At 40.8% G+C, this 21,523-nt stretch overlaps 1 protein-coding gene and 1 long non-coding RNA gene across 2 annotated transcripts in view; one reads left to right on the forward strand and one right to left on the reverse strand.

The window, feature by feature from the left end:
- LOC309848803 overlaps nucleotides 1-21,523 on the reverse strand; it is a 492,271-nt gene that overhangs the window by 66,420 nt on the left and 404,328 nt on the right. The gene's annotated exons all lie outside the window — the stretch shown is intronic.
- Nucleotides 15,286-21,523, forward strand: part of RAP2A (RAP2A, member of RAS oncogene family) — a 35,712-nt gene continuing 29,474 nt past the window's right edge. The window contains exon 1 of the mRNA XM_082700790.1: nucleotides 15,286-15,696. Within this exon, the coding sequence (XP_082556916.1) occupies nucleotides 15,383-15,696 (314 nt within the window). The 5' untranslated portion in view covers nucleotides 15,286-15,382. The remainder of the gene's footprint in view (nucleotides 15,697-21,523) is intronic.

The following is a 21,523-nucleotide window of genomic DNA, read 5'->3' on the forward strand; positions in this document are numbered from 1 at the left end:
TGCTTTTCTTCTTATCTCTACATTAATCTGCTTCATTCTATGACTTTCCTCTGTCTATTAGAATTCTCTGCTGACTTGTTTCTATACAGAGCCCCCCAAAAGGCATCTCCATTGTAGCTTCCTAGTCCAAGTATCTAGTTCAGGTCCTACTTCAAGTACCCAGCCTTCGGGATTCTAATTCTAAATTCCCAGGAAGAAGCAAATCTGACTGGCCCATGAGGTAGGCATGTGTGTCAGTGAGCTATGACAAAAGAGAACTTAAACAAATAAATATAAACATGGGTCCTCAGGAACATGATTTGAGCAAACATTCTCAGAGGAACCTACATATGGGTATACAATGGTTGTATGCTTTTTTTACCATATTCCTATAGTACCAAGGAAGCTTATTTTTTGTCTTTTCCCAAATACATTTGAAAATAAGTTGGGCATCAGTGGGCACAGGGAAGCATCATGTTCTGAGTAGTAAGTATTGCCATTTTAGCACACTTAGCTGTGCCTCTGAAACTTCTGTACAGAAGATCAGATCATGTAATTCCTGAGAGTCATGGTGAGAAGTACCAACCAAGGCACCCAGTGTGGACTCCCAGTGCGGAGACTGATGGTGTTCATCACTCTTTACCCGGTCTGCTGTCCGCTGGGTATTCTTCCCTAAGCCCTGTGACTCTCACCATCTCTAAGTTTTCCTATCCTGTCTATACCAGACCTCAGGCTGGAAAGAGAGGGTCTTTTTGATAAAAGATCAAAGACATAATAAATATACCCTTAGGCAGCTTGACCAATCTTGTCGTTCAGACATCCTTGACTTCTAAGCAACATGAAAAGCTCTTGAAATTTTAAGGGGAAACAGACAAAACTATACCAAAGGCTTCAGTTTTTACAAACTATCTTATTTTTTTTAACTTGATGGCTCATATCATTTAAAACTCATCTGCTTTTGTGATTTATTTTATAATTGTTTGTGTTTTGGGGCACCTTGGTGGCTCAATCGGTTAAGCATCCAACTCTTGATTTAAGCTTAGGTCATGATCTCAGTGTCTTGGGGTCAAGTCGTCAAGCTCCCTGCTCAACAGGGAGTCTACTTCTCTCCCTCTCCTTCTGCCCTTTCCCCTCACTTGCACAGTCTTTCTCCCTTTCTCTCTCTCTCTAATAACTTGCTAAAGGATGTGACCACGTTGTGGTTCTTGTGAATTAAGCCTATGTCACTGCTTTTTGAGGAATTATATTGTTACAATTTTAGTTGGCTTTGCTCAGTTTTAAAACCCCATTGATTTTAAGTACTATGGAAGTAGAAATAACATCTTTTAACAGAGAGGACAACACAATAATTCAATAATTTGGAACTTGATCATAATTTTAATACCATTTCCTATTTAATTTAATTCAATCATCATGTATTGAACACATACTATTGATTAGCCAAAGCACTATGGAGATTAGAAAGATGGGGCAAAAATATATCTTCTCCATCCTTCTCCCTTGCTGCCCAAACATCCACGAGTCCACATGACAGATGGAGATAAAATAAATATAACACAAGAGAAACTGCAGTAAATAGGAAAAGTATGGAGTGTTTGGGGAATAGGGAAAGAGAGATTAATTCCAGTTTGAGGGACACATGAGGAAATGGAATTGAAACTAGGTTCTGGATTTGAGGTAAGCAATCTGGTTATTCCATAGCCTCGGGATCATCACTTTAAGTATGATTTCTTTCTTCAGAAAATATGTATACAGAATTAGTATGTTACATTGATATTCAACACAGGGGCATGTCAGAGTCACCTAGGAGATATTTATTAAATATACACATTCTCAATAAACATAAGGCCACCCACCCCTGTGTCCCCCAGTTTCTTTCTTTCTTTTTTTTTTTTTTTAAGATGTTATTTATTTATTTGTCAGAGAGAGCTAGAGCGAGCACAGGCAGACAGAGTGGAAGGCAGAGTCAGAGGGAGAAGCAGGCTCCCTGCGGAGCAAGGAGCCGGATGCGGGACTCGATCCCAGGACGCTGGGATCATGACCTGAGCCGAAGGCAGCTGCCCAACCAACTGAGCCACCCAGGCGTCCCCTGTCCCCCAGTTTCTTAACTGGTGAGACTTGGGTGGCTCTTGGGCACACCCCTCCCCTCACACAGACACATACACATAAAGCAAGACCAAGTGTGAACGCCCCGGTGAAGCTTTAACGTGTACTTCAATGTGAAATGCAGTTTCTATAAATACTTTTTTTGGACAGGTAATGTTCACATTTCTTGGGAAGATCACAATTAACTCTTAAAGTTACAAAATTTATCATTATAGTTCATTTTTATTTAAGTTTATCTTATATATATTTATGAAATGTACATCAGTCCTTCCCGGAACCCATAGAGTAAAACCAAACCAAACCCCCCAAAACCCAGAAAGACAAAAAACAAAACACAAAATAGGTTGATGATAGATATCTGGATGGAAGCTAGTGATCTGAATGACTCAGTAGTCTTTCTTTCTGCTCGTGGAGAGCCAGAGTTTGAGGAGTCCTATAAACAGGCCCAAACCCATGCAAACGTAATTCACCAAGCCAGGGTGAAATGTCTTACTGAGCCTCAGCCCAAGCCCACTCCATTAGTCACAAATCCAGATAGAAAAACCCCAGGCTTCAGTCTACGGCCCTAATACAGACAGCATTAGGCCCCTGGAGCTTTGTATTCTCAGTATAAAAACCTTAGCAACATATGTTATAGATTGGTCTCCTTTCTCAATAATTTTACTTGGATTGCTTTCTTTTGAACACCATAATCATAACCTTAGAACACCCTAAGCTGCCCATTTCAACTCCTTTCCCTTTGTCAGCATATAGTGCAGAACTGACATATTCAGTTTACTCTTGGAGCTCATTCTTGCTCATACAACATAATTACTTCGACAGATTAATATTTTTTAGATAATTTACATGTGTTGTAGCATCTCTTCGTTGGAACATTTGCATGGGAAATAGCCAAAAATTTTCATTTAAAAAACAAAACACAACTAATACATTCCAGAGCCAGACCCCCAACAGAATGAATTCAAGGCAACTTGCATGATGGAATTGTTTAACTCTCCTCCACTACCTGGCATGCCAAGGAAAATAAAAAGGGCTAAAGACCCCTGAAATGGGTCCCTCAGCTTCTCTCATTCAGATGTAAACTGCAATCCATTCCGCCACCAGCGCCTTTGCAGGGAGGTAGTAGTTTGAAACAAACACGATTTCTCTTTCTCAACTAGTGCAGCCATTTCAGGCTGGTTAATTACTCATCAAGTGCTCATAGTTTGTGAAGCTGTGTCAGAAGCATTAAGTAGGACAATAATAAAAGAGGAGGGACTGTTCTGTGAGTGAGCGAGAAGATGGGTTTTGAGGAGAGAACCCTGAAAAGGAGGATGGATCACTTTCTTTGACAAAATACCTGGCTGGCAGCTGAGAAGGACGGGCGGGCGGGCCTTCTGCTGTGAATGTTTTGTCTTCCCCAGGGTGTCCCAAACCACCATGGAGCGTAATGGTGTAAGAAACAGAAGAAATTGATGCAAAGAGATGGGCGATACAGCTTCAAAGTCTGGAAAATTCCTGAAGTCACCTGAAAATAAGATATTATTTGAACCTAATTTAAGAATCTAGTAACTGTAAAGGCTGTTATTAGTCATGTTATACCACGTGAAGAGAGCAACTCTAACATTAAAAAAGTTACCTTACGACACAAAATATGAAGGGTGCCCATGGCCTGTTCACGCTAACCCCGGGCACATACTTGGGCCATTTCACTTCTTTTCTTCTATTTTATTTTCCTTATTTTCTTTTCCCACCAAGTGAGCATAGCTGAATGCTGCAATGTTTATAGAAAGACAGTACAATTTAACTGCCTTTCTCCCATTTATATTTTAACTGTGGGGAGGAAAAAAAAAAAAGCTTTCACATCGAAAGACTAAAACCGTAGGTGTAAAATTTCAGGTACCAGTCAGTAGATAGAAAAGTTGATTTTCCAAAATCATGCCCGGCACTTCTAAGTCCAAGCCTGTAGACTGTCCCTTACCTTGCCTACTATTTTGGAGGTGAGAGTTTCTTCGGGGATAAGGCTAGTTTTAGAGAAACATCTGTATCTCCTTTCCTTGATGTTGAAAAACTCTCCATTCTTTTCCGCTGTTGTCATCTTCTCTGTGTGACAGGATTTTTAGAAGCAAAGTTATAGTCCATTCAATTGTTCATTCATTTGCAAATGTTTTATGAGTTCCCACAATGTTTTATGCAATGTACCCCGTGTGCTAAAAAAAATCAATGAACCTAACACTGTTGCTATCTTCAGTTAGTACAGTACAACAGCGCGCTGTTGGTGTTAAGACAGAAGTCTGCTTAGGGTTACACCAGGGGTCACAAGAAGTAAGTAGTAAATTTTATCTCCAGTACATGCTGCTATACGAACCGAAAAAAAGGACATTTCTCCCACTGTGTCAAAAAGATAGAATAGTATCAACCCAGCAAGAAACTAGCACTTGCCCTTACTTCAAATGGGAAAAGATATTTTGGAAAATTATGTTCTCATTTGAAGGCATTAGGTTAACCACAGAAGCATGATAAGAATTGTGAAACTTACAACCTAAACATACACTGGAAAAAAAAGTGATTAGAGAATTGACCATACATGGAGATGTACCCTAAATAATGTTTCACCTACGCTTCTGTAAGCCACTTTTTCAAAGCAAAATCTAGTCTTTAAAATCTTGTCTGGTTGCATCTCTCTGTTTACCTATCTACCTGTCTGATGAGGAAGACATCACCTTTTACTCCTAGCAGAGTACCTTGCACATAGTTGGTGGTCTAGAATTATTCCTTGAATGCTAATGTCAGAAACTAAGTAGCATGATGTGAGTTGTGTAAGAATTTGCTTTTTCTCTAACACAGGTGTCTTCTTAATTCTCTTTTGACTTTTGAAATGTTTGATATTCAAATATTTGATATTTGATCTTTTAAGTTTTAGATGAGAATTACAATTTTTTATCTACATTCCTTTTAGCTTTTCAAGAGATATGTATTAAGCGTTTGTTTTGTACTAGGCACAGATCTAGATACTGAGGATTACAAGGAGCAAGATAGACCAGGACCTTACATTCTAGTGGGGCAGACAGACAATAAGCAAATAATCAAAATGATAATTTCAGGTAATGATGATGAGTGTAGAAAAAAGTAAAACAGTAAGTTAACACCATGTTCTAGAAGTAGGGATTAGATTGTGTGATTGGGGAAATATACGGGGAAGGTCTTTCGAAAGAGATGGCATTCAGAGAAAAATCTGGAGGGGCCCCTGGGTGGCTCAGTAGGTTGAAGCCTCTGCCTTTGGCTAGGGTTGTGATCCCCTAATCCTGGGATCAAGCCCCGCATGGGGCTCTCTGCTTGGCGGGGAGCCTGCTTCCTGCCCCCACCTCCCCTCTCCACCTGCCTCTCTGCCTACTTGTGATCTCTGTTAAGTAAATAAATTTAAAAATCTTAAAAAAAAAAAAAAAAAAGAAAGAAAGAAAAAAAGAAAAAGAAAAACTTGGAAATGAGAAGGAACCAGTGAAGCAGAAGTCTGGAGAATTCACAGAAGAGCCACTCTGAAAATCTGACACAACCACGCAGACTACACGCAGACTAGTGTGTTCAGGCCAAAAATCTGGAAGTTTTCCTTGATTCCTCTTCTTTCCCATCAGCCCTTCATCCAAACCACCCTCTAGTCTCGTCAACATGACCTATAAAACAGCATCTCAAATCTCATCTCCCTGAACAAATCACCGTCTATCACTACTGTAGTAGCAACTAGCCACATACGGCTATCGCTCCTCTGAAATGTGTCCAGTCCCGATGCTCTCAGTGCAAAATATACAACAGATTTCAAAGGCTTTGTATGGAAAAAGGTAAAATATCTTAACAATTTCTGTCTGGATTATATAATGGAATGATAATATCTTAATATATTGAATTAAGTAAAATACTTTTTAAATATTAATGTTACCTGTTTCTTTTTACTTTTTTCTGCTATATATTTTATTTTGGAATGTGATTTTTTAAAAATCCAAGAGTTTTCTTTTTTGTTACATGTTTTTATTAACTAAAGCCCATAGTTTATTTAGATTACCTTAGCTTTTACCTAATGTCCTTATTTCGTTCCAGAACCCCCTCCAGGATATTACATTACATTTCGTTTTCATGTGTCTTTAGGTTCATCTTGGCTATGAGAATTTTTTAGGCTTTTCTTATTTTTGAGACACATCAGTCCAGTAAATTGTAAGACGCCTCTCTTTAAAAAAAAAAAAAAAATTCAATTTATTTAAACTAAAACAAAAGCAGTTTACCCGTATTTCCTACTTCCCAACTCCCCACTTCTGGGACTGACCAATCTGTTCTTTGAATCTGTGAGACTGTTTTTAAAAAATTTTGTTTTAATTCCACAAATAGGGGGGATTGTATGGTATTTGTCTTTTTCTGTCCGGACTTACTCTACTTAGCATAATACCCTCAAAGTCCATTCATGTCATCACAAATTCACAAATGACAAGATTTCATTCATTTTATGCTAATATTCCACTACACACACACACACACACACACACACACACACACACACACCAATTATTTTATCCATTCGTCCCTTGATGGACATTTAGTTGTTTGTGTATCTCGGCTATTGGTTATAGTAATATAGACAATGCTGCAATGAACATGGGGGTGCATATATCTTTTCAAGTTAATGTTTCCTTTTCCAATGTGGGGTTTGAACCCTTCACTACTCAGAAAGAAGCTCTGGATTTGGGTTTTCTCCCTTGTGATGAGGCACTGTACCAGATGTGGGGCTTATGGAGGAATTATGTTCCAGCCTCTCCAATCCACTTCAGTGTAGTTCTCTTCTCATTTGCCCAATGTGTAGCCATCACCCAACCATCACCTTTAAATTTTTTTTTTAAGAGACAACTGTCCCATATGTAGCTACAGACTCAGTGTGACTATGGGAGAAGGTTAGATCAGGATTTCCCTATATCTTCTTTTCTAGTACACACATTAAGTCTCTAAATTTCCGTCAAAGAACCACTCAGCTGTCTCTCACAAATTTTGATAGATAGTATTTTCATGATCACTGGGTTCCAAGTGTTTTTAAATTTCTTCTTTAACCCACAAGTTATGTAGCATTATGAATTTTTTAAATTTCCATATATGTGGTTCTTCATTTGTCTTTTCACCATTTTTAAAGTTCTGATATAATTAGGAATTCAGAATCTGAATGATATCTATTCTTTGAAGTGTATTGAGATTTTCTCTATTATCCAGCATATGATCAGTTTTTGCCAGTGTTCTGTATGTGCTCGGAAAAAAGTGTGGATGCTCTAGTCATGGGTTGTAGAATTCTCTATACGTCTGCCCGTCCAATTTTGTTAATGGGCTATTCGAATTTCAGTATCCTTGAAGTTTTTGTCTGCTTGAGTTATCAGTAATTGAGAGGAAAAGATGCACTACGAGAGTGGAGTTATCCATCGTTGTCAGCGTGGGTCTCTGTGTAGCAGTATTCTGGGATTCTGAGGCCTTCTACACTTACGAGCATTTGTATCTCATCCCCAAACCTGAATGTCACTCTGGCTCCATATTAAACTTCTGTTTCTAGTTCTTCTCCCTTCAATATTTTAAAACTCTCCATTCTATTGTTCTTCTGGAATCTAATGCTTCTATTAAGAAATCTAATATTTAACCTGATGTTAATCTTTCATACTGTAAACTTTTAAAAGCTTTGGTCTTAGATATCCCACATTTCACTATGTCTGTGGGTATAGGTTTTCCAGGTCACTTTCAGGCTCCATGGGCCCTCCCCCCTGAGGTCTTTAACTTGTTTATTCATCCATTCTTCCATGGAAACTTCTTATTACCATTTCTCTAAGAAGTCATTTTCTTTGGGGGATTCTCATTATCTGTATGCTGCCCCTTCTCTTCTCCATATCTCTTGATTATTTCTTTTTCTATTTCTTTGGGTTTCCTTCCTTTTTCTGTGAGATGACCTCAATCTGGTCTTCCAGTTCTCTTATGTGTTCCTTAACTGTATTCCTTCTGCCATCTTGCTCTCCTTTGTTCTTTGTTTCAACTACTAGACATTCCATTTGTAGTATGTCCACTTGGTTGCTCTTGTATTTCTTTGTTTTCATATGTCTAACATCATCCCTTATCTTTTTTTGCCTGTTTATTGGGGGCTAAATTTAAATGCTTGGTCCATTCTAATGGTTACACTTCTGATGAAATCTATCATCTTTTTTATCTCTTCTGAAATAGTTTTACTTCTCAAAATAATCTTGTCATGTGCATTCATCCCCCCCACCCCCGCTGGAAATGCATATGAGAATGGATGTAGGGTGACCCACTAGGGCTGAGGGGAGTTTTGGGGATGCTGGACTAAAACCATGACAGTCCCAGGTAAACCAAATGGTTGATCACCTTTCTGGACCCCATTTTGAGTCACACCAAGTTGCTCAGGGATGAGAATAAATGAACTCTAGAGCAGAGAACCCCAAATCTAGGATAATCATGCCAAACACTCTCTAGATCTAGAGTTTGTTTTCTGTTTCCCCCAAGAGGAGAGAAACATATCAGAAGGAATAGTTCTTAGGTTGAAAGTCATGAGCCCAGGGAAGTAAGTAAGAGAAGGAGGTGAGAGTGGTCAAATGTCCTAAGTTGGTTAGGACCTAAGGAGTTTCTTGGCTCCTTACAACCACCTTACAAGGTCCTTATAAGCCCCTGTGTGGCCTTGATCTTCCCCCTTAGTCCACTTGGACCAAAGCTTTGTGTCACCACACATGCAGGGGCAGGCACTGATTTTCCCAAGGAATGGGGAGTGAGAAGCACGAGCACATGTGTAATAGCTCTTTTCCTATTTTATTATTCTTCTGCAGTGTGGCTGCAGTATTGTCCAAGGCCTAAACCACTACCACCCTCTTTTCTCAGTCCCTTACTGAACAGTTACTTCAAATCCCCTCATTACCAGTGTTTTCTCATAATTTTCTTCATTTGATGGTGGTGTACCATCTACATTGCTTCCATGATCTTGGAGGAAGGAGCAGTAATAATGCAAGTTCAGCATCTTCATATCACATATTTGCATGGTGGTTCTTAACTGGTTTTACAGTTTTATCTAAACATGTTTTATCTAAAAACAACAAGCTTCTTGGAGCAAAAGGGCAAAGCACAATAAATATTAATTACATTATCATAAACGATATCAAGATATGTTCATATGCCTACGGTGGCCTAATTTTTAAGAAATATTCTTATATAAAATAGCACTAGAAAAATATTACAACCATATTTGACCAGAAACCACATAAAATCTGACAAACTTCTGATTTTTGTTAGAAGTATTTATTATTGTTGTTATGCTATTACATTTGGCATATCTAAGTGGTTTTTTAAAATTTCCAAAATGTGTCACTAATCTGTAACTTACTATTCCTTACAGCTTCTTTATTAAAAAGACTTTTCTATGACAAGGTACAAAAAGGCACTGTAGGAAAAACATTCTAAATTACATTATTTACCTAAAAGACTATCTTTATGTATTACTGGTTATTGAAAATTTTCTTTTCAATCAAATTCCATTCATTTCTACAGAATGCATGTCAGTAACAGCTACCATGAAAAAATAACCATAAGTGAAAACTGTTTTGCTGCCTGTCTTCATTTTTTGCTACCCCTCATTTTTCTTTCTACTTCTGTTTGTGAAAGTTTGAATTCTACCTTCTTGATGCCCTCAAGTCCATAATTACTTCTTATGACAATTCTTTCATGATGCCCACATTATAAATTATTCATCATTTTGAATAATACCTTAACTTCTTCAAACAAACCCTTCTACTCTTTCTACTTTTTCTTCTGTATTATTTTTTCCCGGATTATTTCTATACTTTTGTAATCTTGCCTTTGAGACTTCAAGCCTCTGATTTTTTTCCCCCCCGATAGTTGTCCCTAGAATGGCACTGCTCTAGAGAATTAAATAATCAAGTGATTCCATGTTTTCCATTCAAAACCTAGTTCCATATTAATTTCCTTCAGACAGCTTTCCTTTAGTAAACGCACTTGAGTTTATTCTGTTTCTCTTAACCTCTAAGAACTCATGTATGAAGTACACATAATATCACATCTTTGAAAGTGTTTGTTTTTATCATTTTATTCAGTTATATATTTTTGTTATATATTTCGTAATATTTTACTTTATTATTATTACATCCTTATAATCTTTCATTTTTTCTTGTTAGCATGAATTATAAGCTGTTATTATATAATGTAAAGTATAATCAGTTGTTTAAGTTCAGTCTCTTCTGTTTATAATGTCTATAACTACAAGCTCTTCTGGCTGTCTATTTTTGTATCCCGAGAGCCTAGAATAATATAAGTGCTCAATTAATACTATAATGTCTTTGGAATGCCATTCAGGATATCAGTAGGATACCCAACAGAATATCACAAATGCTCGCTATTTTTTAAAAAAATACCACTTTGTCTCGAATCTCTCACACTTTCTATAGCAATTAGGGTGTATTGGACGCAAAGACGCAGAAAACTTCATGGACTTAAACTAACACAGCCTTAAACCAAAGGAAGCTAGTCATTTACTTAGTAGTCCAAAGGTGGGCCTTTCCAGTACTGGCATGACAGTTCAATACTCTTTTCCAGGACCTGGATTCTTCTCATCCTTCTTAGCCATCTGAATTAAGGTCGCTGGTTTGCAACCTCAGCCATAAGGCATACCAGCCCAAAGATGGTGGCCACATTCTCTTATTTCAATGTACAAAGCAGGAAGCAAGAGGAGTGGCACCAAAACAATGGCGTATTTACTCATTCTTGTCAGAATCCTAGGACTCTCCCCCCCCCCCCATCCCAGTGGCTTCTTCCAGTTCCACTGATGAGAACTGGGTCATGTACCTACTGCAGGACTAACTTGGGAGAGAGGAAAGGACTGCCATTAATGATTAATTCTGATTCATCCCATACTTGGGGGCTAGAAGAAAGGGATACTGCTGGGGATGCAGCAACATTCTGTTTATTCTTCAGCCACCTTAAACAAACCACACTGGAGCTCTAGTTTCCTCTGAACATTCAAGCTTTCAAGATTCTTCAGGTGTTTTTCTATTTCCTATATCTTAATCATTAAGCCTTTTCCTTCAGCGACATTTACTTTTTCAACCAAAAGTTTCTTTCATTGACTTGTTTACATAATCACTTCATTTCTGCATTCTTTTTCTTTTCCAAAGTGCTGAGACAATTGCATTTTCAAAAGAGATACAAGCTTACTTAGCCCCTTCCTTTCCACTGCTTATAATACTTTCATTTCTGGACTGTATCAGGAGCCTCAGAGGCCAAGAAAATGTCTTCTGCTCTCAATGTACTTGACTTGCCCTTCCCCTTTATGGTTAATCACACATATGTAGGCTTTAATAGGAAGCAACAGAAATCAGGGTTTCATAGACAAGAAGCACTGCTAACATTGCAAACATCCTCTCCTAACCTGTTTATATTAAATTCTTTGCATACTTGCCTCCTGCTCTAGTCAGAAAGTCCCCAAACACAGTGGATTTCCCACTTCATCCCACCTTACCCAACATCTTTCACAAAAGCAAAGAAAGGAGCTGGGTTTCCATAGTAACACACGTGTGACAGTTGAGGGTATCTGGGCATAGGTGAGATAGCTCTCGGATTTAGTGGGGAGAGGAGAAATGAAGATTTTTTTTTCTTTTCTTTTCTCTTCCAATAATGCCCTTCGGAAGCTAAACAGACCCTACAGTGTCAGTGCACGGTGTTAAGTTTTCACTATCATAAAGATTTATAGCTCTCAGAGAAAATTCAATTTCATGTGATTTTGTCTTGCCCACGAACAAATGAATGGAGACATAAGTTTTTATTTCTAAAATCACTCTCAGAAAGATAGTTCATGCTGGCATAAAAATGAACATGATTAAGGAATCAGGAGACAGACATCCATCTCCCAACCAAATCTTCAAAATTCTCTACACGTTCTGACATCTTTTCTTATGGCAGCGAATCCTTCCACCAATACTTCAAATACAGTCTCAAATTAGGTAAGTATCATCATATAAGACAGAATAGGAAAGAAAATATGCCCTACTTACTATGTTTCTTTTGCTTGTTAGTGGTTAAAAATCTACGCTTATGGCAACGCTGAGAATGAACATTGAGAATGAATGTCAAATGAATATGAATTCATCAAAAATGAGTATCAAATATCAAGATGAGAAATAAAATGAGCCAACCACCCTAAGGGCTGCAGTCTGTATACTTCTCCTTATCAAGAAAAGCCAACAGTAATGCAAGGTCAGAGAAAACACCCTGAAAAATGTCAAAAAGCTCTCCTACTCTTTATTATGCTAAATGGAGTAACTAGGGAGCCCACTCAGTATTTTTTGTGTGACTTCTATCAGATGCACTGCAATTCAGAGTTTCTCAGCTTCTGGGGACCTAGGAAATGAAAAGTTGCTTAAGGTTACATTCTGGATTCATAATCCCAATGCAAATTTCAAAAGAAAAAAGTCACTAAATGTTTACTTGCAAAATAAATGATTTTTCAGCTCCATTGTAATGCAACATACTACACAGATTGTAATGATCTATACAAAGAAAGTTTGATGCTTCTCAAAAAGCCTAGGAATTTTAACACCATGATGCACAATATGGATCTTAAAAGAGACAGTCTGTCTTCTGAAAAGAAGTGTGACTGTTACAAAGCTAAAGGAACCTCAAATTCGCATAAAGATTTCACACAAAATATGAGACCTATGAATAGCTAGGTGAACGCTGCACTCATCTACAACATCTTCTTGAAATATCCCTGCCAAGAAAGCTCAGATACAATGAATCTATGTGAGCCCCTTTCACTTTAATTCACTTTTTCACTATACTAGTTTAGAATCAGTTATCTATGGTTTCCATGATCTTAAAACATTCTTCTGATTCATATATATATATATATATTTGGGGGGGGGGGTAATCTGTCCTCACTGTCGATTCCGGAGGCTCAGATATTACCTCTCATACTTTCACAATATGTCATCAAGAAATGAAGCCTGAGTCAATTTTTTACACATTTTGACATGATGCTTGCCCTCAATTATTTTAAGCAAAAACTTGGTATGTGCTATACCATAGCAAGATATTGCAAAAATAAGTTCTCCGTTCGAATACAGGGGCCGAACAGCAACAGAACCCCGGCGAATCTCAGTACACCCCTGTCGTAGTTTGATAACGGACAGAAAAGCTGGGAAAGGAACACCTGGTCTTTCCAGGATCTCAGACCAACATCCTCTCAACATGATGACCTTGTGGGGAAGAGAAAGGGCGAAGAGGTATGTCGTGACCAAACAGAACTGCGGAAATTTATTATTCACGAGAAATGTGATTTAGTAACAGACTGGCGTAGACTGGTCTGAGAAGGACAGAGTTTAAGGAAGGTAAGTCCATTAACCAAGCATTACAAAATAGAATCCAGGAATACTTGGAAATAGAGCTTCTCCTGATTTGACGTTGTGGGTACGAGAGTGCAACTCACATATAACGCGACAGAGACCGAACTGGCAAGTTTAAAAACTAAGTAGTTAAAAAAAAAAAAAAAAAAAATGTTTCGGGAGGCACGCATGGAAGACCCGCGCCAACTGCTGCAGTAGGTCTCCTAAGTACCGGAACATTTCTCACCCTAAAGACAAAAGTCCCTGTTTTCCCGATTCAGCCCACGATTCAGCCCACATCCCTCAGCACCATTTCCATGCCCATCCTTTAGGCAGCATGCCAAGGAGACGACGTTAAACGCAGAATTCATCACTCTCGCCTGCAAAACACCTTGCTCCCTGCCAGCATAGGGCACAGCGAGCGGCCCCTCAGGCTCCGGCCCCTCCCGGACCCCACCAGCAGCCCTGTCTCCATACCGCCGGCCCTAGGTGGCAAGGGAATCGCGCGTCCTGATTGGCTCACACCGAACCTCCGTCATTCGTCAGCTCCCCTACGACTGGTTGGCAGAGCGTGCGCAGGAGCAAACGCCCAGTCTGGCCGGGCGAAGGGAGGTGAGTAGGTAGATCCTGCGACTAGAGTTTTTCCCATTGGCTGACGGGTTGGTGTCACGTGGTATGAAATGCCTCTCTATTGGCCGAGAACAGTACCACGGGGTACAGAAACGTGATCTGGTTGGTTGGAATGAATCCCAACTTCCTACTAGGTGCCCCAGCTAGCTGTTGCTATGATGTGTCCCTGGGCCTTCTGTTGCGGCTTGGAGCTCCGTTCTCCCGGTTTTCCAAGCTCCCATAGCCGAGAGGGCGTGGGAAGAGCTCGACACCAGTCCCGGGCTGGAGCAGGGCGGGGCCGGGGGCGGTGGGCGGGACCTCCAGCGACGTCACCGGGCGTGGGCCTGGCTTCCGCGGACTCGCCTTCGCCGCCTCGGGAAGTGGGCAGAAGGGACCGTGCAACGCCTCCCTCAATATTCTGACGCTGGAAACAAAAATTCGCTTCGCTGTGTTTATGTTCGTTCCCTCAAAAAAGCTTCTCATTATGTTTATGCAAGATAAAACCAAAGCTCAGGAGTACTGAGAGACTGCGTAGTGTGTCAAGCAAAATCCCTCACCGAGACCTCCTTCTGGGCCTCGCCCGTTAAGATTGCTCTGGCCCCGCTAGCATCTTGTCTCCCCCAGATGCCGAACGTGGGACTCTCAAGTTGACCGGGTTGCGAGCTCAGGCAAACGAACTGCGCATGCTCAGTACGCAGGCCGTGGGGTTCGACGGGGCGTGCGGGGTAGGCTGTTGCTGGGTGGCAGAGGAGGTTGTTTATCTAAGTGCGAGCGGAGGCTTCCGCGCGGCGCAGTCTCCCGGGAGCGCGCGCGGCCGGTCGCCTAGGCGACAGGGAGCAGGGGCGGGGCTGCGCCGCGGAGCCCCGCCTCCTGCCGCCGGGCCCCGCCCCCGGCAGCGCTGCGGCTCTCGCTCGGGCGCGCGCTCCGGCACCCGAGGAAGCGGCGGTGGCGGTGGCGGCGGCGGCAGCGGGCGGGGAGCTGGGCGTGGAGGCGCGAGGGGCGGGGCGGGCGGGCGGCACTGCGGGCCCGCGGCTCGGGCGGCTCCGGTGGCTCCGGCGGCTCCCGCTCGCTGCTCGTGCTCCGTGCCTGCCGGCGCCCGCGGGCCGCATTGCCGCCCGGCTCGGCCCATGCCCAGGGCTGCTGCTCCCTCCGCCGGCGCCCGGGGGGCCGCGGCGGCCGGGAGGTGGGGGCGGCCGCGGGAGGCGGCGGGGCCGGCGGCCGACGCAGGGTTCGGGGGCGCAGCGCGGCGGGCGTAGGTCTATGTCGCGGGCGGCGGCGGCGGCGGCGGCCGCGGAGGGACGATGCGCGAGTACAAAGTGGTGGTGCTGGGCTCGGGCGGGGTCGGCAAATCCGCCCTGACCGTGCAGTTCGTGACCGGCACCTTCATCGAGAAATACGACCCCACCATCGAGGACTTCTACCGCAAAGAGATCGAGGTGGACTCGTCGCCGTCGGTGCTGGAGATCCTGGACACGGCGGGCACCGAGCAGTTCGCGTCCATGCGGGACCTGTACATCAAGAACGGCCAGGGCTTCATCCTGGTCTATAGCCTCGTCAACCAGCAGAGCTTCCAGGACATCAAGCCCATGCGGGACCAGATCATCCGAGTGAAGCGGTGAGCGGGCCGGGGGGGAGCGGGCAGGGCGCTTCGCGGTGCTGCCGGCGGCCGACGTCCCGGGGCCAGAACTCCCCGTGCTCTGGGTGGCCGTGGGCAGGGGGAGCTGTCTGGGGACAGGGCTCTGGGGTCTCGTGCGCTGTAATCTTTTTTTTTTTTTTTTTTTTTTTTGCCGGCATCACCACCATCATCCTCTTGAATCTCAAATTTGAGTGCTTTGTTTCACAACTCAAATTTGGCATCCCGTGAACCTACAGAACAGCTCTTTGTCTCTTGGATATTATTAGTAGCACTTGTGCAGAACCCCAAAGGAAACAAAGTTTAAAACTTGCAGTGGGGGAGAGGGGTGGGTAGGTTTGTGTTGGGGAGAGGGGAGCTGTGCAGGCATAGTGGAGACATTTTTAGATTGAACAACAGCAAAAAATGTACCTTGGCAATATTTGACAGCAAAACTTGCTCACATGTATATGGTAAAAACGTCAAGTCCAGAGGAAAGAGACCTTTCTTCTCTCTTAAAAGATTGAGTGGTGCCAGGCGTTTTACAAAAATGAACTGTGCCATTAAGACGAAAGTTTAAAGACTATTATTTGAAGACATCTTAATAGTTCCTGAGATTGAGAGTTATAAGCATATAGGAGCACTGATATTCCATCTGCATTAAAGAATGTGGCTTAACTTTTTTTTAATCCAACTGCCTTACTCCTTAAAAAAAAAAAGAAAGAAAGAAAGAAAGAAGGAAAGGGAAAAAAGCGTTCCTGGAAACAAAACAGAAGTTTCTCCAAATGTGTAACCAAAGTACTAGCTAATTTAAAGTTAATGCAAACAAGCTGTTTCCTAATATGAGCTTTTTTTTTTAATGTGTATTTTGCAAATACAGCTAGTAGCTTAAATGGCTTAAAATACTTGTTTTCTCTTAAATTAAATGAGTTTATATTTTCCTATAATTTCAGGCATCAGAAATGTAATATCTTAGTTCAAAGTTTTAGCAAATTTGTCTAATTACTACACATTGTTCTGTATGATTCTTATTTTTAGCTAATAATTGCTAGTAATTTTGATTTAATATAATTTTTTTCTTACCTCATATTAGCTTTAGTCCTAAATTTGAAGACATTTACTGAAAGATAGTTGTTAGTGAACTGTAGACACAAGCACATTGTAAGTCAGAGTCACTCATGTTAAAGAGCAAAGACCAAAGTCACGTGTACTCAGTAGGTACTCAAAAATTCATTACAAGAGGTGGATTTTTAAAGCAATATATGAGATCAAAGGCCCTGTCCCCATCCCCTTTTAACTCATTGCACATGTATTTTAATAGCTAAACTAAGGTTTTGTATATTATTTCTTGTTAAATTTCAAACGAGAATGAAGTGAATATTTTCATGGTCTCTGTTGCTGTTCCGAGATCTGTAAATTTGATTGATAGCTTTTTACTTCGCCAGTCTCATTTTCTTAAAGTTAATTGCTGTGGATAAAAAAAAAAAAAGAGCAGTTTTTGTGCTAAATTTAAAAAATGTGTACTTAAGGGGCTACATCAAAGTAACTCAAATCCTTAATTAGTATGTCCATACCACTAAAAATATATATATATATATATATATATATATATATATATATACACACACACACACATACAGAACAGGGCAATCTAATACATTGTCACATGTCAATCTTAGGCCATATACATACATCAAATAATAAAGTGAATGCTCCAACTACTCCATACTTTACATTTATATGTATACATATAATTCAAACATTGATAAAAGGCACACTTCTTAACAAAAGCCTAGGGGTATAGAATATAGCAAAATAGCCTCAGATAGCTGAGTCCACATGATTTTGTAGTCTTTTATGATTTAGTGGAGATTACTAATAGTGGGCTAGTCTGAACTTGGAATGCTGGAAAAATGTATTTGTTTGCACCATGACCCAGAGAGAGAAAAAAAAAAAGTAAAATTCTACTTTCCCAGGTGTCATTTTATTCACTAGTCTCAATTCTTGATGTAAAAAAAAAAAACCTGGATCTACTGAAGTCAAGTTCATAAACTCTTTTCGTTGGAGTTCATCCATTGTATGGATAAAGGACCCCTTGAGCCCTTCTGTGTCCTGACATTTGATTTCTCACCCAAATTTTATCAGCTGGCCTCCCAGCCTATAACATATTATAAATAACTTGCATAGAAAGAAAGGATCTGTGTTTATTATGTATATTACAAGATAGTAGATAATGCATATATGATACTAAAGTGGCCATTAAATGGGCTAGTAATTTAACTCCTCCCACTTAAGGAGAATAAAACATGATTTTCAAATAAGTAAGTGTTCTACTCTTTTTGGGACTCAGTTTTTAAATGAACCAGTTGCTCTAGGAAGTATCCAGTAATTATTCCCTCCCTCTGCACACTAGCTGCTTTACATATGACAACAGTTGTTTGGGGATATTTAATATCACCAGAATGTCAATGACAAAAGTGAAGTGCAGAGAGGTTTGGCCACTGATGGAAGGATTTAAACCAAGATCTGTTACACTCCATGTAATCTTCTATACCAGGCTGCCTTTGAACTTGTTATTACTGGCAAATTCAGTACCCAGTTTTTGATCTAGGATGGTATGTTCAATACAAGTATAATGTGAGCCACACATGTAATTTAAAAATTCCTAGTAGCTTATTTTTTTAATTACAGCAGATAAAGTTTATAATGCACTTTTTAATGCACTATATAAGATACTGCCATTTTAACATGCAAGCAGTATTCAAAAATTGAGATACCTTACTTTCCTTTTTATTCTAAATTTTCAAAATCTGATGTGTCATTTACACTCAGCACATCTTAATTCAAACATATTTTCAGGTGCTCAGAAGGCACATGTGGCTGCAGGCTACCATATTGGGCACTACAGGTCTGAAATGGGTGTATTGCAGGGAAACAGTAGGCCTCAGTTTCCTTATCTGTGAAAGAGATGCACCTTTCAAAGTCTTTAGTAGGATTAAATGAGATATTTTGTTTTCAGGTGTCCAACACAATACCTTGAACGCAGAAATTACTCAAACATTCCAGCTGTCCTTTTATTAATAACCTTGTCACCCTATCTTTTTTAAGTTTTATCCTTGAGATAAATATAATTTTAGAGGAGATAAATTTGTGACTGCCTTTTTGGAATTCATTACCTGGTGTAGACAAGATGAGAATAAAAAGCAACTGGGATTAAAACAACCCTTAGGAAAATTTCGCTCGTATATTCTCAAAATATTTTCCCTTATTAAGGGCCTTATGGGAAAATGGAGGAGACTGAAGATTTAACTTCAAGTATAGCACCAATTCATGGCCAGACAGTAAAACAGAGCTTTTTACTGGATTTTTCTTGTATGGAATGTTGTGCTTTTAGAAAATGCAGAACAAGTACCCCCTCAAGTGTTTACAGGTGCAGAGGCGTCCATACGCATACACTACCTCCTGTCCAAGCCAAGCGGACCAACTAAAAAGGCTGTATTTATGAATTCATATGCTTTCCTTGTTCAACCTGACTTCAGAGGAGAGCACACACTCAAGGGTCATAAGGATACAGAATATGTTTCAACTGAAATAAAACTAGAACTTTTTCTGATTTCGTAATTGCTTCTCCCATTCCTCCCAGGATAAGCTGTCGTCCTGACTTAAAGTTATCTTGGAACAGAATGTCCAAGGCCTATTGTTCTCATAATAAAGCCCAGAAATCTGCATGACCTTCCCAGGCCCAACAGGCTCCTGCTCCTCTCTGCCTTTCCAGCCTTACCTTTTGCAATCTTCCTCCTCCCTTAGGTTCCAGCACCCACTCCTGCTTTTAGTTCCTTGAAAGTACCTGTCTGGGCTTTACTTGTACATGGAGCAGTCATTTACCTTTTGCACTCAATCCCTACTCTGTCTCCCCTACTTAAAATACTTCCTCCTCAGGGAAGCCTTCTTCTCTTCCCCAACTGAGTTAGTTAACTTCTTCCTGTCTTCCCACACTAGATTAACGTCACCCCTCAGCCCTTCCCTGAAGCATGCATACCCCAGACATCCTTGCCACCCTGTACTCCCTTGTCTTGTAGCGCACACCGAATTTGAATTACTTGTGTGATGATAGACGTGCAGTCCGTCTTTGTCATTAAACTCTAGTCATATTTCACTAGCACAGCTCCTGGCACAGAGGAAATGCTCAAGAAAAATGTGTTGAAAGAAAACTAGTGTTTGGAAAGCTAACTATTTTTATTGTCCTTTGGCCTCAGTTTCCCCAGACATTCAATTTTATAGATGGAGAGATGATTCTTCCAAGTCCCTTTTGCACATGGAGTAGATGGTGTGTCATAGTACTTGTACCCAGTTAGGGTAACAAGGGAAAGGGTGACGTTTAGTAAGAATTTACAAGGTCTTCCAGATGGAGGAAGTGGCATGGGAAGCTCGTAGAGTGTGTTTGTTGGCTGTTCAATAGACCAGATTGGCTAAACTAGGAATTCATTTAGAAGTTTGAGAGAAGGGAGGTCAGGCTAAGAAATTGTAAAGCTAAGAAGGTTACATTTTGATCTTGTAGTAAAGGACCATGATCAAAATGGGTATAGAAATGGTAACATGGAGGTGATGTGATAGAAGGGTTAGTGGCACAGACAAGAGTCAGGGGGAATAATCATGCAATATTGTGATCATCTATCTAGTTTCCAGGTGAAGTAGAATGATTCAGAATTAGCATGGTGTCTGTAGGAACAGAAAGGAAAGGAGGGATGCGATAATATTGTAAATTACTATCAAAATAATATTGTAAAGAATGAACTAAACTTAGTTGAAGAGGGAGGGGGGAGGGTCAAAAGTAACCTTGGACACTTTGAACCTGAGTGAGCAGGATTATGAAGAAATAGCAGGGGTAGGGGCATTATTTCTGCCTTGGCAGTGGTCATCATGCACATAGATGCATGTAATAAGTAATTAGAATATTTGAATAAAGCCTGAACAGTCACTTTCATATGAATGTAAGGACTCAGGATCATCCACAGAGTTCAGATGTGGAGAGTAGATGAGACCTCATGGGTACGTTATGTAGCGAGAAATGAATGGATATGGCCAGAAATTGTAGATATTCATATTCATGGATGGCCAAGGAGAAACTTGAGAGTTGTAAGATACATAGAGGAGGCTTCACACATTACTGTATGGGCTAGAAGGCCTGGGGCATTTCAAGATTGGGAAAAAGAGAATGGGAAGAGGCAGCTGATTTGACTACCCAAAGCGAAATTAGTAACTTTTTTTTTCCACTTTTATTACTAATTTTTCTGTATCATTTAAGTGATCACTTTTAAGTGACCAAACTGATCATTTGCACTTTTACTCCTCACGATAAGTCGCCATAAAAACCTTCTCTAAAATAGAGGCAGGTGGCCAGTTGCCACACATAGATCTTGACCCTCAAACAGATTGGTGCGGTGGATCCGAAACCCAGGAGTGTATCCAATGTTTGTCCCAAGTAAGTGACATTTCTGTGGTCTCCCACCACTCCTTCCTCCACAGATGCCCCCTTCCCCAGGTGGATACCTCCAGGAGCCAGAATTGTTGTTGGAAGCTGGGCCTCCCAGATACAGAGAACCTAGAAGCCATGAGTCACTTCTTATATCCCCAAACGGTGTCTTCCTGAGGGGAAACGCAGATTTGCTGCATTATAAAATTAGAACATTACAATACTGGGCTTTTCTCTTTGCCATCCCGAGACTGGAATGAAGTTCACTCTGCAGACAGAGCAGATGCTCTCCCTTTGGCTCCAGCGCACGGTCCTTCTCCCTGGTGGGAGCCCCGAGGGAAGCAGCGGGCTTTAATA

Source organism: Mustela nivalis (assembly GCF_964662115.1).
Source record: "Mustela nivalis genome assembly, chromosome: 15".
Taxonomy (NCBI): Eukaryota; Metazoa; Chordata; class Mammalia; order Carnivora; family Mustelidae; genus Mustela; species Mustela nivalis.